At 40.5% G+C, this 13,459-nt stretch overlaps 1 protein-coding gene across 1 annotated transcript; it reads right to left on the minus strand.

The window, feature by feature from the left end:
* Positions 1 to 1,877: 1,877 nt before the first annotated feature.
* Positions 1,878 to 6,270, minus strand: S100P (S100 calcium binding protein P). Its single transcript, XM_021550717.2, has 2 exons — positions 6,133 to 6,270; positions 1,878 to 2,175 (listed from the first exon to the last, which is right to left on the minus strand). Exons 1-2 carry the CDS (start codon positions 6,268 to 6,270, stop codon positions 2,026 to 2,028), a joined length of 288 nt encoding a protein of 95 aa, XP_021406392.1. The 3' UTR covers positions 1,878 to 2,025.
* Positions 6,271 to 13,459: the final 7,189 nt, after the last annotated feature.

Genomic DNA, 13,459 nt, shown 5'->3' on the forward strand with positions numbered 1-13,459 from the left:
CTGGCCCTTAGCTCCTGCTGCTTCCACTGCAATCAGTAAATGCCCTTGATGAGACATATGGTATTTGTCCAGAAATAAAGTTGACATTTTATTGACATGTTATGAACACTTCTGATTTATTTTTTCTAATTTTAACATAGTTTCTTTTAATTCTGTATTGATACATGCACTTTTGGGCTCAATGAGCAATGAAAAGGCTGCATTTAGTGCCACATAGTGGTAAAAACCAAAAAAATTCAGTGAGGCTGGATATTCTGAAGCAATGCAGAACATTAGGTGTTAATGCTAAACTTGTAAAAATAAAAATACATTTCAAAAAAAATAGGATATACCGATCAATTTGTGATATGCATTACCAAGATTTGATGTCTGAGGATGGTTTATACCACTCACTAGACAAATGTGCAATATAGGAATTTTTTGACTCTGTATTTAGAATTAGCTTTCTTTGCAATAAGCAGAATATTTTGCTCGTTTTTAGCTTGACAAAATGGTGAGGGATGTGATAATGGAATCAGCCCTTGCAAGTGGCACAGCAGCCACAGGGCAGAGCCAGCCTGGATTAGAGCTGTAAAGACGTCTCAAAAAATGGCAAATAATATGGAGCAGTCTCTGAAGAAAAGGCTAACTTGGGATCTCTGGACTGGGAAGACTTTTGCACATTCTGGTGATTAATGGTTTTCTTGCTCAGGTAATGCAGAAAAGTATTACTGTTGTCAGTAACACAGGTAATGGTAGTTCTGCAAGTGTAATGGATGTGTTGCAATTCATCTCCAGCCATCCAGCCCCAGACCAAGCTAGATGAAACAAAACCTGTAATGGTTAAATCAGGCTGAAAGAAACTAATAAGACCAAAATTTCTCATCGAGCTCCCCAGAAGATGAATACACCTAAACAAGGTATGTTTGTATAGGGTTATGAATGGGTCAAACCTGTGATGTAATTTCAGATTCAGGAAACACAGTGAAACTGAGCTCCTGTTCCTGCTTTTGCTGTGCTGCACGATCTTTCAGGGGCTCCAGAGGGACTTTGTGGCACCTCTACCTACACACCACATTTGCACATGCAGTAGGACAGGGTATTTCCCCTGGCTGCTAGCATAGCATACCATTGAACAGTACTGTTCTGTAGAAGAAGGAACTAAATTTAATGTTTTTGCAGTTTGTGTTGGGACATGCTGGCAAAGTGCTTCAGAACATAGATTTGATTCTGTAAACAGTCTTGCTTCAGTTGCAAATAGCTGATGTCTGTTGCCTGCTCCTCTGAAAGCAATTTCTTCCACTTCCCCACACAGACATTTTTCAGGTGAGGAAGCAAAAATTGCTGCATTTTTGCTTCAGACAAAAACACTATGGCACTATTTGGGAGTGTTTTTAAATTTATTTTAAAGCAATATCAATATATTGCTTTATACAAAAATCTTACGATGTCATAGAAAATAAATCTATGTGATCTGGGTGAGATGGCTCACTAGCATACAAAACTGCACAGAATTGTCCATGCTGGAAAAAAACAGAAAAGGTGTTTGGGATTGTTTTGTTGTTTAACCAAGGAAGAACCTACAAGGTAGCCCTGCAAAAACTACACGTCTGAGGGTACCAAATAGGCTCAAAGGCCAGTGAGGCCTGTCCTGTACAGCTGTGGTGGCACACGTGTGGGTTTGGGAGCATCCCAGAGATGCTGGTGTATAAAAACAGCCTCCAACTGATTCATGGCTCCAGCAGCCCTTATTCTTGTGCAGCTTCTGCAATGGTATGAATAATCAACCTTTTGGCTAAGGAAAGACTTTTAAAATCAGAGAAAGGGAGAAACTACTCAGTGTGAGTTAGTGGGAGTCATTAAGCCCAGGCTGTTCCACAAATGAGAAGAAATTAGCATTCAGGATAGGAAATAAGCTCAGTAGGGTTTATTTTTACAGTCCAGTGTGCTTGCAAACTTCACAGCAGTACATGGAAGGAGTGAAGGGATCCATATCACTAGCATATGGAGCACAGGCAAAGACAGCTTTTGTGAGTAGTTTGACAACTATTTGGCTGCATTCCGCTCAAAATATTTGTGACAGCAGCAAGTCAGAGCTGCCACAAAGATGACAAATTCTTTGAAGTCCACTTGGGAATCTCCATTTTCATCCAGGTTCTTGAAGACTTTATCAATAGCATTCTTGTCCTTCCCAGACTGCAAAAGAAAAAGAGCAGGTTGAGGTGAGAGGATGCACAACCCCAGTGCAGCAACTTCTCCAGACAAGGTCCTTGGTTGGGCTCTGGGCACTTGGTAAGGTGCTGTGTGTTCCCACTGTCTGCACAGCAGCAGTGAGTACCAAAAGCATGTTCTCCTGGGTTTATTACATCTGAGAGCTGCAGTGTGCACTGTCACAGTCATGTTTGCTACATTTAAAACAGCATTTATCACCATTAAAGCACAAAGCCCTGAGGACAATCCCCAGATGAATTAACTCCTATGAGTTCCCTATCCATTCCCCTGGGAAGACTCAGTTGGAGCACAGGCAGCTTGCTGTTTTGCAAAAAGACACTTACCTGGGGCAAAAGTAAAATTTAAGCTTCATTGAATACTTCCACCCCAGAAAATATGCAAACAGCCGCAAAAGTACTTTGAGTGCTGCCAATGGCTTTATGGCCCAGCAGAAGCTGTTCACAGGAGCTTGTGGCTGGGAAGGTGCCTCCTGAAGCCTGTGGGATGTTGAGCTTGAATTAACACTGTAAATCTTTTTCTAAATTATCATTATTCTTCTAAGTTGCCACTATTCTGATGGAATGACTGAACAACATCAGCACCCACAGCCAGAATGGCTTCATGAGAAGAAAGTCCTGCTTATCAAACCTGACTTCCTTTTATGATAAAGTAACACACCTAGTTGATCAAGGGAAGCCAGCTGATGTCCTCTTTCTGGATTTCAGTAAAGCTTTCAATACTGTCTCACACAGGATCCTTTTGGACAAAATGTCCAGCACACAGCTGGATAAACACATCATGGCATGGCTGAGCAACTGGCTCATGGGTGGGGCATGATGAGGGGACATCAGACTGGGGACCTGTCACTAGAGGGGCTCCACAGTGACATCTTTGTCCCTGTGCCCTTCAACATCTTCATAAATGTCTTGGACATGGGACTGGAAGGGATTCAGAGCAAGTTTGCAAGATGATACAAAACTGAGAGGAGCTGCTGACTCTGTTGAAGGCAGAGAGGCCCTGTGGAGGCACCTCAACAAATGAGAGGGCTGGGCAGTCACCAACCATATGAAGGGAACAAGGAAAAGTTCTGAATCCTGTACCTGGGATGGGGCAATCCTGGATGTACGGGCATAGTGGGGAATGAGATGCTGGAGAACAGCACCACAGAAAGGCACCTGGGGGTCCTGGTCAGTGGCAAGTGGAACAAGAGTCAGCAGTGCCCTGGCAGCCAGGAGGGCCAGCCCTGTCCTGGGGCAGCAGGTACAGCATGGCCAGCCAGGCAAGGGAGGGGATTGTCCTGCTCTGCTCTGGGCTGGGGCAGCCTCACCTCAAGTGCTGGGGGCAGTTTGGGTCACCACAATACAGAAACAGATAACAATTAGAGAGTGTGCAAGGGAGGGCAGTGGAGATGGTGAAGGGTTTTCAGGGGAAGCTGTCGGGAGTGGCGGGGGACATTGGGTCTGCTCAGCCTGGGGAAAAGGAGACTGAGGGGAGACCTCAGTGCATGAGGGGAAGAGGAGGGGCAGACACTGATCTCTTCTCTCTGGTGACACTGACAGGACCCCAGGGAATGAAATTGTGTGTGTGGGGGGGGGTTTTAGGTTGGATATCAGGGAAAAAAATCAGGTTCTTCATCCAGAGGGAGGCTGGGCACTGGAACAGCTCCCCAGGGAAGGGGTCACAGCAGCAGCCTGGCAGAGCTCAGGAAGTGTTTGGACAGTGCTCTGGGGCACACGGTGTGACTCGCGGTGTCCTGTGCAGGGCCAGAGGTTTGACTCAATGATCCCTGTGGGTCCCTTCCAACTCAGCATATTCTGTGCTTCTGTGACTCTGTGAACCACTACATTTCAAGGCTGATGTTAAGAATAGCGTAATCAAATTTAAAAGTCAAATTTAAAAACAAACAAATTTTTAAAAATCAAATTTAAAAACCAAACAAATCTGTTTGTGGTTTTGGTTTGTTTTTTTTTTTGTTTTTTTTTTTTTTTTTTTTTGGGGGGGGGGGGGGTTTATCTCTCTTTTTTTTTTTTTTTAAATTTTGCCAGAATAGATTTTAAAAAAGAAAAGCTGTTTACAGGAGGGCTTTTTGGTGCTCCTAATAATCTACAGGGATTTTTGAAGCTGCAATTTTAATATTAAACAGGGGATGGCGGTACAGACCTGTTAAAGCTAGGGAACAACCGTGTGGCTTTCATAAAAGGTAAAAAAATAATCTCATCTAATTCTAGAAAGAAATTATATAAACTTTTGAAAAATTTCCCCCAATAAAACTATTGCTACCTAAATTTAAATCTGAAGGCATTTTTTGATCATGTTCTAATTAACAAATTTGTCATCCTGCAATTTAATGTTTCACTTTAAATGCAGAGGTTTTAAAATCACGAAAAATTTAATCATTTCCTTAGATTTGACAGATGAATATATATGGAAAGTTTAATTAATTTTAAATTTGTAAATTCAAGTGTTTTAATTTTATAAGTGAATATTTCAAATTATTTAGTGAACTATATGAACGAGTTGTAGCATCTGAATTACTTCTGAGATGCAAAAATGGGAATTGTTTTTTGGAAATTCTTTATAACTGAGTCCAGTCCTTCAGTCCTGTGATATTTATGTCTGATTTATTTAAGATCTTTCCAGAAAGTCGTGATCTGTGTCAGTTATAACCAAATCTAAGGCCAAAAGCATACACGAGTAATTAAAAAACACTGTTCCCTAGATTTTTTAGCAAATGAAAAAATAAAGATATAAATGGAAGGAAAATGCAGGTAGAACTTTTTTTTTTCTGAAGTCAGACTTATGTTCTCAGGTTTTTTATTGCAGTTATCAGTCTGGCAAGACAGGACCAAGGAATATTATTGGTTTAAATTTATTTAGGCCAAATGCCAAGTGTCTGGGGGATTTCCATGCCATCACAGAATTGTGGTTTTGTTGTTGGGTTATTTTCTCTTTATATGGAGGTGCTGTGGGTACCACACAGCTCCATGCTCAAGAGCAGGGCCCTTCTGTGATGCTGTTGGGTCACAAGCACATATCTATCTTACACAGGTTTCTCAGAAACATTGGAATATATCCCCACTGGTCCTCATTCTGAATATTGCATCTCTAATTTATGAGCCATAACTCCAGCAGGTGTGGATTTCATTTGATGAATTAATATAGCTTGCATGGAAAGATACTGAATTGTATCAAGTGTCCTGGCTGCAGTGCCCTGAAAGAGTTGCTATAAAATTGAACTATGCTGGATGCAAAAATTGAAAGCCACACAAGGAGCATTTGGTTCTAGACTTTTGCCATTTAGAACAGTAACAAAACAGTACAAATAGGGAAACATTACTCCAATGTGGAAAGAACAATGTATGTAAAAGTATTTTCTGTATTTTTAGTGAAGGGAAACAAATTTTTAAAAAAAATTGAAATTGTCTCCCCAGCAGCTAAAGCTTTTACTAGAATATATTAAGCACTTTGAATACCTACTGAAATGCATTTTATGATTACATACAAATCTATGTAGTACAATACAAAACATGTCTTTCTTTTGCTGTTAAAGAAAAATGCCAGTTTGCTTTGAGTTCATCTGTTGTTCTGATTTATGCATCATTTTGATGAGCATACTGAGTATGCAGTATAAATACCTAGAGAAGATAAATGTATAAATATTTAGGTAGAGATTCCCCATCTGCAATCAATCTGAAGTTGAAACCAAATCTGTTTCAAAGCCATTGTCCTGATAACCTAAGTGATGATTTAGCAAATAGGGAATGGCCCTGCATATTAAAATGAGTTTTACACAGTTTGTGCAAAATCTTTTTAAAATTTCAAATTTTCCTACAAGCCATTGCATATTTTTGGATATAATTTCCCTAAAAATGTATTAAAAACTGTTCCTGCAGGCTGCTCTTGCACCTGCTACGCAGAAACAGTGCCGCGCTGTTCTCTTACCGCAAGGAAATTTGGGAGCTCCTTTTCCAGCAGAGTCTTTAGCTCTGCTTTGCTGAGGGTTTGCCTGTTGCCATCAGTCCTTGCATACTGGTCAAAGACAGCAATGGTCATTCCCATTGCAGTTTCCAGCTGAGACATGTTGCTTCTGGAGCCTGGCTTTCTCCTGAGCAGGCACAGCCTCAGGGCTCTCCTGGAGGATGGAGCCTGCTCTGCTTCTGGGGTTCTTTATGCATCTGTCCCCTCCAATCAGTGGCTGCACACCCAGGGGACAGTCATCCATTAGCAAACACCTGTATCTGGAGTACACACCTCTATGCCGACACCTTTTCAAAACTAAAGATTTTTTTTTTAATTGCCCTGGCATGACTGGTACAACCAGTTGCTCACTAGTAGAAATCAGCCTCTCCTTCAAGGTACACAGTGTGACTAACAAATGAAAATCAGATTTTGTTATTGGCTGTTTGCTCAAGATTTGTTCTTTCAGATATCCCTATGGGAGCAGAGAGTTGGCAGACTAGTTTTGGTGCAGTATCAGCCTCCTCTTCAGGAGGAAGATGAGCATCTCACCTCTCCCTCACCACCACAGTTAGGGACTGTGCTGCAGGCTTGGACTGCCCTCTCTGCCACACCGAGGACCTTCTTAGAAACCATGTAAGTCACTAGCACACACTTGGAGTGGGATTCTCTGGATGAAAAGCAGAGATCTGCCATGCAGACAGCTAACACAGTCTTCCTGAGCTTGTGCTCAGTCCATAGCAGATGTCTCAAACAGGTCTTATGAACCAGCATCTCTGCACAGCCAGCAAAAGGAGTCCAGGGGCAGCAAAAGGAGTCTTGCACAGCTGCTTCACAAAAAACTTGCTCAGGCAGAGATATCTGAAGCAGTAAATCTGATACTTGAGCAAACAGACAGTATCAAAATCCATCTTCATCTGCAGTAAAATTACTTGCTGTTTACTTTATGCAGTACAAATTTTGCAATAAAATGACTTGTACTGAAAGAAAAAGGTCGCTCTTAAGTCCTGTGCTCCTCTATGGCCTTTGATGAACTTTGTGTTTTGTTTGGAAACGGAGGTCCTCCATCATTAGACAGCAAATGGGCTGGGCTCACTCCTACCCAGAGCAGAGCTGTTTGAGGGTCTGTGCTGGGAGCTGGGGGCACCTGGGCACTGGGAGCACAGCTGGTGGAAGCTACAGCCACGCTGAGTTTTGAACAAGTTCTGATTTCTGGCCAAGCACAGGGTACCTTGGTCTCTGCCAACTCCAGGTGCCTAAACCAGACCTGGAGCTCATTTGAGGCGAGTGACATCTAGAGTATGCAGAATGGACACACTCTGAGCAAATTATTTGAGGGAACTCATGAAAACTGGGGCACTGTGCATGAATAATGCTGATGCACCCCAGGGTGCACCCAGGGTGCAGTGTTCTCTGTAGAAGACCCTGACTGTGGATTCCCAAAATTAAACCTGAGTTTGGATGTCTGTGGACATCTTTGAAGATGCTTGCAGATAACTTTCCACTCACAATATACTAGAGATGGATTAGCAAAAATTGGGCTTTAATTAAGCAAAACTTTAAAAATTAAACTCCTTTCCCTCAAATGCCTATAGCCACCTGTTCTCCAGGCAAAATCTGTCCTCTAACATCAACAATATCTCAGAGAAAGTCTAATATCCCATGTATGTAGAAATCTAGAACTGTTCTGAAAAAAAAAAACCCTATGATTTTCCATTTTATATTTTCCAACAAATGATTTTGCATTTCCCAAAAATCAACAGCACTTCGGGCTGTATACTTTATCCAAACAATTCATGAAAATTATTTATTCCTGACTTCAGCCTTATGACTGATTATAGTCAATAGCTGCAACAATAGTTGCAACTGATTTGCATTACAGGGATAAGCGTTGTAAGTGAAGTTTCAAAATTTACATTGAAGTGCATGTTGAAATATGGGTTTTTTTTCTTCAGAAGAAACAAGAATAGAGCAAACAATTGGCCTTGGTCAGCCATGTACATGATCTGGTCTTTGCACACACCCACACAGTAGCACTCTCTGGTGTGCCAAGTGCCAGGAACTTTTCTTTGTCCTTTTCTGATATGTGTCTGCAAAATGAATATTAAACATGGCCAGTAAAGAATAATAAATTCCTGCATTTAAAGGAAAAATATTTAAAATTAAAATGTGTATTTTATGATTTTTTATGACTTTGAATCATGAACATCATTTTTAGCTGTACAGAAGGAAGAAAGTGTTCCCAAAAGGGCAGAGAGGGAGATCAGCTTCAGTCAACAGGATGTGTCACTATGTCCACAACTCTCCCACTTAATGTGGCAGAAAAGGTGTTCTCACACATTTTCCTCTGCAAACATAGGTGACTCACAGTTTTTGATGATATGGCTGCAAAAGTGCTAAAAAGTAGAATAAACCACAGGGCTTGAATTTCTACTAACAGGAAGGTCACAATAGCAGTGCTGCCTGGTTGGGTTTGTTTATTTTTGGTGTGTATTTTATCTATATTCATGCATGTGCACACACATCGATACTGCTCAGAGTTTTCAATTCACACTTTCTGTACTGTTTAAATATTTTCTTATGATTTGTTTGTCATTAAAAATTGCAGCTTTGTGCACACAGCACGGACTATTACAGTTGTTTGCAAAACCAAAACAGAATACAAATAGAAGACCCACATAGGAGACCTGGCAGTGTTTTGATGCCAACCCATCTGTCCAGCTCCCTAGTGAGAGAAGCTATTTCTGTAGGCTTGTTTAAATTTTGTATTATAATTATAAATAATACTAATTACTTTCTTCTTTCAGGTTTCTTTCTTTGAAGAATGGTATAGGCAACAGTTTGGATAAGCATTTATTGAGTGTTTATACAGAATTAGGTCTTACTGTTCCTGACTTGAATCAAAACTTTGAATTATATATGTGATACAAATGTGGACTGTCACATGCATAATTTTCAAAAACATTCAGGTGTACCCCAATTTTATGGCATTTGGCTAGATAGTCAGACTTACATGAGATTTGTGTTACTGTGCTGATATTCTCGTAGAGAATAAATTTTATTCCATGCTCTTTGCAGAAGTGTCTGTTTTGGAAAAGTATGAAGAAATAAATTTTTCAGTTCTACTGTAAAGGCCCATTTGTGTCACAGCCAGATGAATAGTTGAAATAAGATAGTTGAAATGGTAAACTTCTAGTAGAGCTTTTCATCCCTTACAGCTTATCTTGTTCCTAAAGGTGCAAGAAGGTACATGAGAAGGACTTTTTGACAATTTCCACAACTGTGTTACGTATCTGGGTGGAAGAAGCACAGAAGGAAGAAAATAACTTGAAATTATGTTCTTGTTATTTTTCTGGTTTCTTAGCAGCAATATGAAAAACAATTTATTTTCCTCTTAGCAAGAGGGTAACTTTGAACAATAAACAAACATTTAATATTCCATATTGAGCTAGAATTTTCAAACTCCCTGAATTTTTCAGTGTCCTGGACAGTCCATTGGACTTCAAGCACAAACACACTTCATTTACTTTGCACTGCTTCTCAAAATTTTCTGTGAGTCTGGCTAATGGTCTTTAAAGATCATTTCATTTTCACAATATTCTGTGAATTTATTTACATCTAGTGAGCAGATGATGCAATTACTACATTGCTAAGCAGAAAAAGTAAAAAAAGGTCAGACTAAACAGGCACTGGTGGGGCACAGGCAGAAGAAGAATTTGTACAAGCACATTGTGCTGTTCAGTGGCACACTGGATAGGTTCTGTTAATTATAGACAGACCAGTTTTCATTGTTTTATTATCATTTTCTTCTCATTGCATTAAAAAAATGCAATTAATAATCTCACATGTCATTTCAGTGGAGTTTAAAGACAGGTGAAATGGATAAGATTGAGGTCAGTTAACTGGCTGTGTGATTTCCTGAGTTGAGAGTTGGAGTAATAACACTGTCATCTGGCAAAGCTGTGATGTGGGAAACACATTTGCAGCACTGCATATTGACTCTAATCAAACACATTTATTAGAGCATGAGACATAGCCACATTAGACTGTAAAATCAATGAATATATTTACAGCCAATAAATTAATATTTGCAGGGTAAATATTTCTGTCTAGTTTTCACTCCTTGTTTGAATAATTTCCGGGATGCCATTCTTTGCAGAGTTCTTTTATACTTCAGTTTTAAGGTTCTTGATATTGTCTTCCAATAATACTTTTTATTTTTAGTTGTAATGACAGAAAAGGGGGTCACACTCTAAGGTAACCAAATGTTGTCCACACAAGTGCTGTAGTTTCTAAATCCATGTTTTCTCAGCCAGTCTCTCACCAGAAGCTCAAGTGCCATGTGCTCTGCTTTAACACATGTAAAATCCCACTCAGCTATCAGCCTGCTATCAAATCCCACTCAGCTATCAATCCTGCTGAGCTGTGGTGAGCATAGTAAAAAGCTGGTCTATGGCATGGTCAGAAAAAATAGGGGAAAAAGAAGAAAAGAGAAAGGAAAAGAAGAACAAAGAGGAAAAGAAAAAGCAAGAGAGAAGAAGAATCAGAAAGGCTCAAAAAGAGCTATGAGGGAGGATTTTTTTTTGTAAAAATTAAAGCAATTGAATAAACATTTTAAAGGAAGTTCCAAGGTGTTATAGAGAGGTACAACATGCAGAAATGAATAAGCCAATTCCAAGAAAGCTCTCAAGAGAGTTCTGTTTGCAAGGAGGAATATTTTGGCTCTGTTAGCTGTCATGCTTAACTATGAATTAAGCAATACACCTTTTCCTTCATTGTACAAAAAAAAAATTCTGAGAGGAATATCTAAGAGAAAGTTGTTTAGTGTTGAGTGTCGATGCAGGAAACACATCAAAGTAACCCCTATGCCTTCCCCTTTTTGAAAAACTTTTTTTTTTTTTTTAAATTTTGAAATATTAATTATGTGTACACTGAGGATATGGGGTAGGACTGACCAACTATGCCAGAACTGTGTGTAAAGTGAGGTGATGTATCGCTTCAATATCCACAGATGCCACCAGGAAGATTTACAAGGCAAATTGCTGGAGTGGAAGCTCCCCAGGCACACACATTTTTACAGAGCTGGCTGCTTTCAGTTTCCTGAAAGCAATCACAGAGTGAAGTGCAACTGATAAGGAGTGGGGCTTTTTCAGCAGTTCTGTCACTGCTAACGGCAGGAAACGCTGGGCTCAGAAATACTGGAAGCAGGGGTGGGAAATGGAGCTAGAGCCTGCTTTTGTAACAGATCATTTAACATCAGATTTCACTTATCAGAAAAAGGGAAGGCTTTCAACAAATAGGAAAATAAAGAATGATCTGCACAGAAGTTGGAGAATCCTTGCTTTAGAGAGGGGAACCCAACCATGAATAGAATCTCACCAAGAAGAGAAGATGCTTGACTGTGTTGAGGAGAGGTAGTCACAAATACAATACAGGAGCTGCATTATTTTGGCCACAATTTATCCTTTGAATGGGCTTATACCTATCTAAATGTCCTACCTGGTATGTGTCTTAACCAGAGTAGCCATTGCTGTGCCAGGACACTGGTTATGGTGTTTTGGGAACAGCCTGTAGCTGTGTGATGTCCCTGTGCTCAGCACCCTGACCCAGCACTCACACTGCTCTGTAGCCAAACTGCTCATCTGAAGGTGAGGTGAGAAAGCAGCTGCAAATCTTTCTACCCAGGGGCAATGGGTTTGAATTAAATGGTAACTACTCCTCCCATTTCCTTTCTTGCTTCATAGCAGCCCCTCTTTGAGATTAGATCTGCAGTTTAGATTTAGTCTGTATTTAAAAAGAAACTTGAAATGACAGCTTTTAATATTGTACAGATGCTAAACTGAAAAAGCAGAGCTTTTCTATCTGAGAAAAGAAAAAAATTTGGTATTTTTGGAGTGTCTTTCACCCTACTACCCAACCATTTTGTGCTGTCTTTGTTAGAGAAGCTTATGGCTTTTTTCCTCTCTCCAGAATGAAAAGCTAAAAAGTAAAGAAGGGAACAACACCTGTTAGTTGCTTTCATGATTTATTTCCACAGCAGTACCAGAAACCCTAACCATGGACTGCAATTGTGTTAAGCCTGACAACTTACAGGTGTAGCATTCCTGGCTTGAGGAGTTGAGCATTCAAATTTAGGACAAGACAAGAACATCAGCAGATAAAAGAATAGACAACATTTCAGAGTAAATGTACATGACAGGCCCAGTTCCTTGTTATGATTTCAAATTCTTAAGTTCAGTTATAGCTCTGATCTTTGGCTGTCTTAAGTCCATTAATAATACCTAACACAGACCCTGCACTTGTTGCCTCTCTGTCTTGCCCTTTTTATACTCCTCCACCTCTGTGGAGTTGAATACTTCCTGAAACAAGGTTAGGAAGGGCAGCTTTGGCTGTATAAGATATTGCCAAGCCCTGCCAACAGACTGCTCTGAAAGAAAATACAAGAAACTAATTTTTGTCACATACTCTCAGCCAACCAAATTCACCGGCACACAGCACAGCAACTTAACCAAAGCTGTTTTATTTGAATGATCATAAAAATCCTTCCTCCCATCTCAGCATTTCACATTATGTAGAAACACTGAGAGATGATCACCTACCCTTTCTCTTAGTTAGAGAAATTGTTTCACATTCTTTTGATCTGCGTATTTGTTTGTCAGTTGCATTTGCAGTTTCCTGTTTACAAAGAACTGACAGAAGAGCACTCAGCAAAAACAACGATAAGAAAAAGCCCTTTACAGCCGCCCTGGTTGTAACCACCCAGGGGAGGCAGGAGTGAGGAGTGGCTGTGCAGAGCTCAGGGTTAACCCACAGGCACAGAACATCAGTCACAAACTGGGCTGCTCTGCAAATACGTTCATTGGGACACCTCATCATCCTGCCTGCCACTGAGGGTCCTTGGTGTGATGGGGCTGGGAATGCCTGCTCCATCACCCCCTTCCATGGATGCAACAAGAACAAGGAACCCCAGTCCAGGGCTTGGAAGAAAATGTGCAGGTCAAGCTGGATCGTACTCAAGTCACTAAGAGTAGCTACCTAAGTGCTAGGAAGAGTAAATAAGATGTGACTCCTTGCATGGTTTTGCAATGGATTGGGAAGAGCTCTGTCCTAGCTCTCCTAACCAGGGTCAGGAGCGTGACAGAGAGAGAGGGAGCCTCATTTGTAGGACTGTGACTAAAACAAGTACATTGGTGAGACATTAAAAGCATAGAACACACAGCAAAGCTTTTGAATTCATTGTGTCAGACTTGCTCCTAAATCAGCATGTTTCAGCCTGTGCCCAACACAGGACTTTGGACATCAAATTAAATGG

The sequence above is a fragment of the Lonchura striata genome, chromosome 4 (assembly GCF_046129695.1).
Source record: "Lonchura striata isolate bLonStr1 chromosome 4, bLonStr1.mat, whole genome shotgun sequence".
NCBI lineage: Eukaryota > Metazoa > Chordata > Aves > Passeriformes > Estrildidae > Lonchura > Lonchura striata.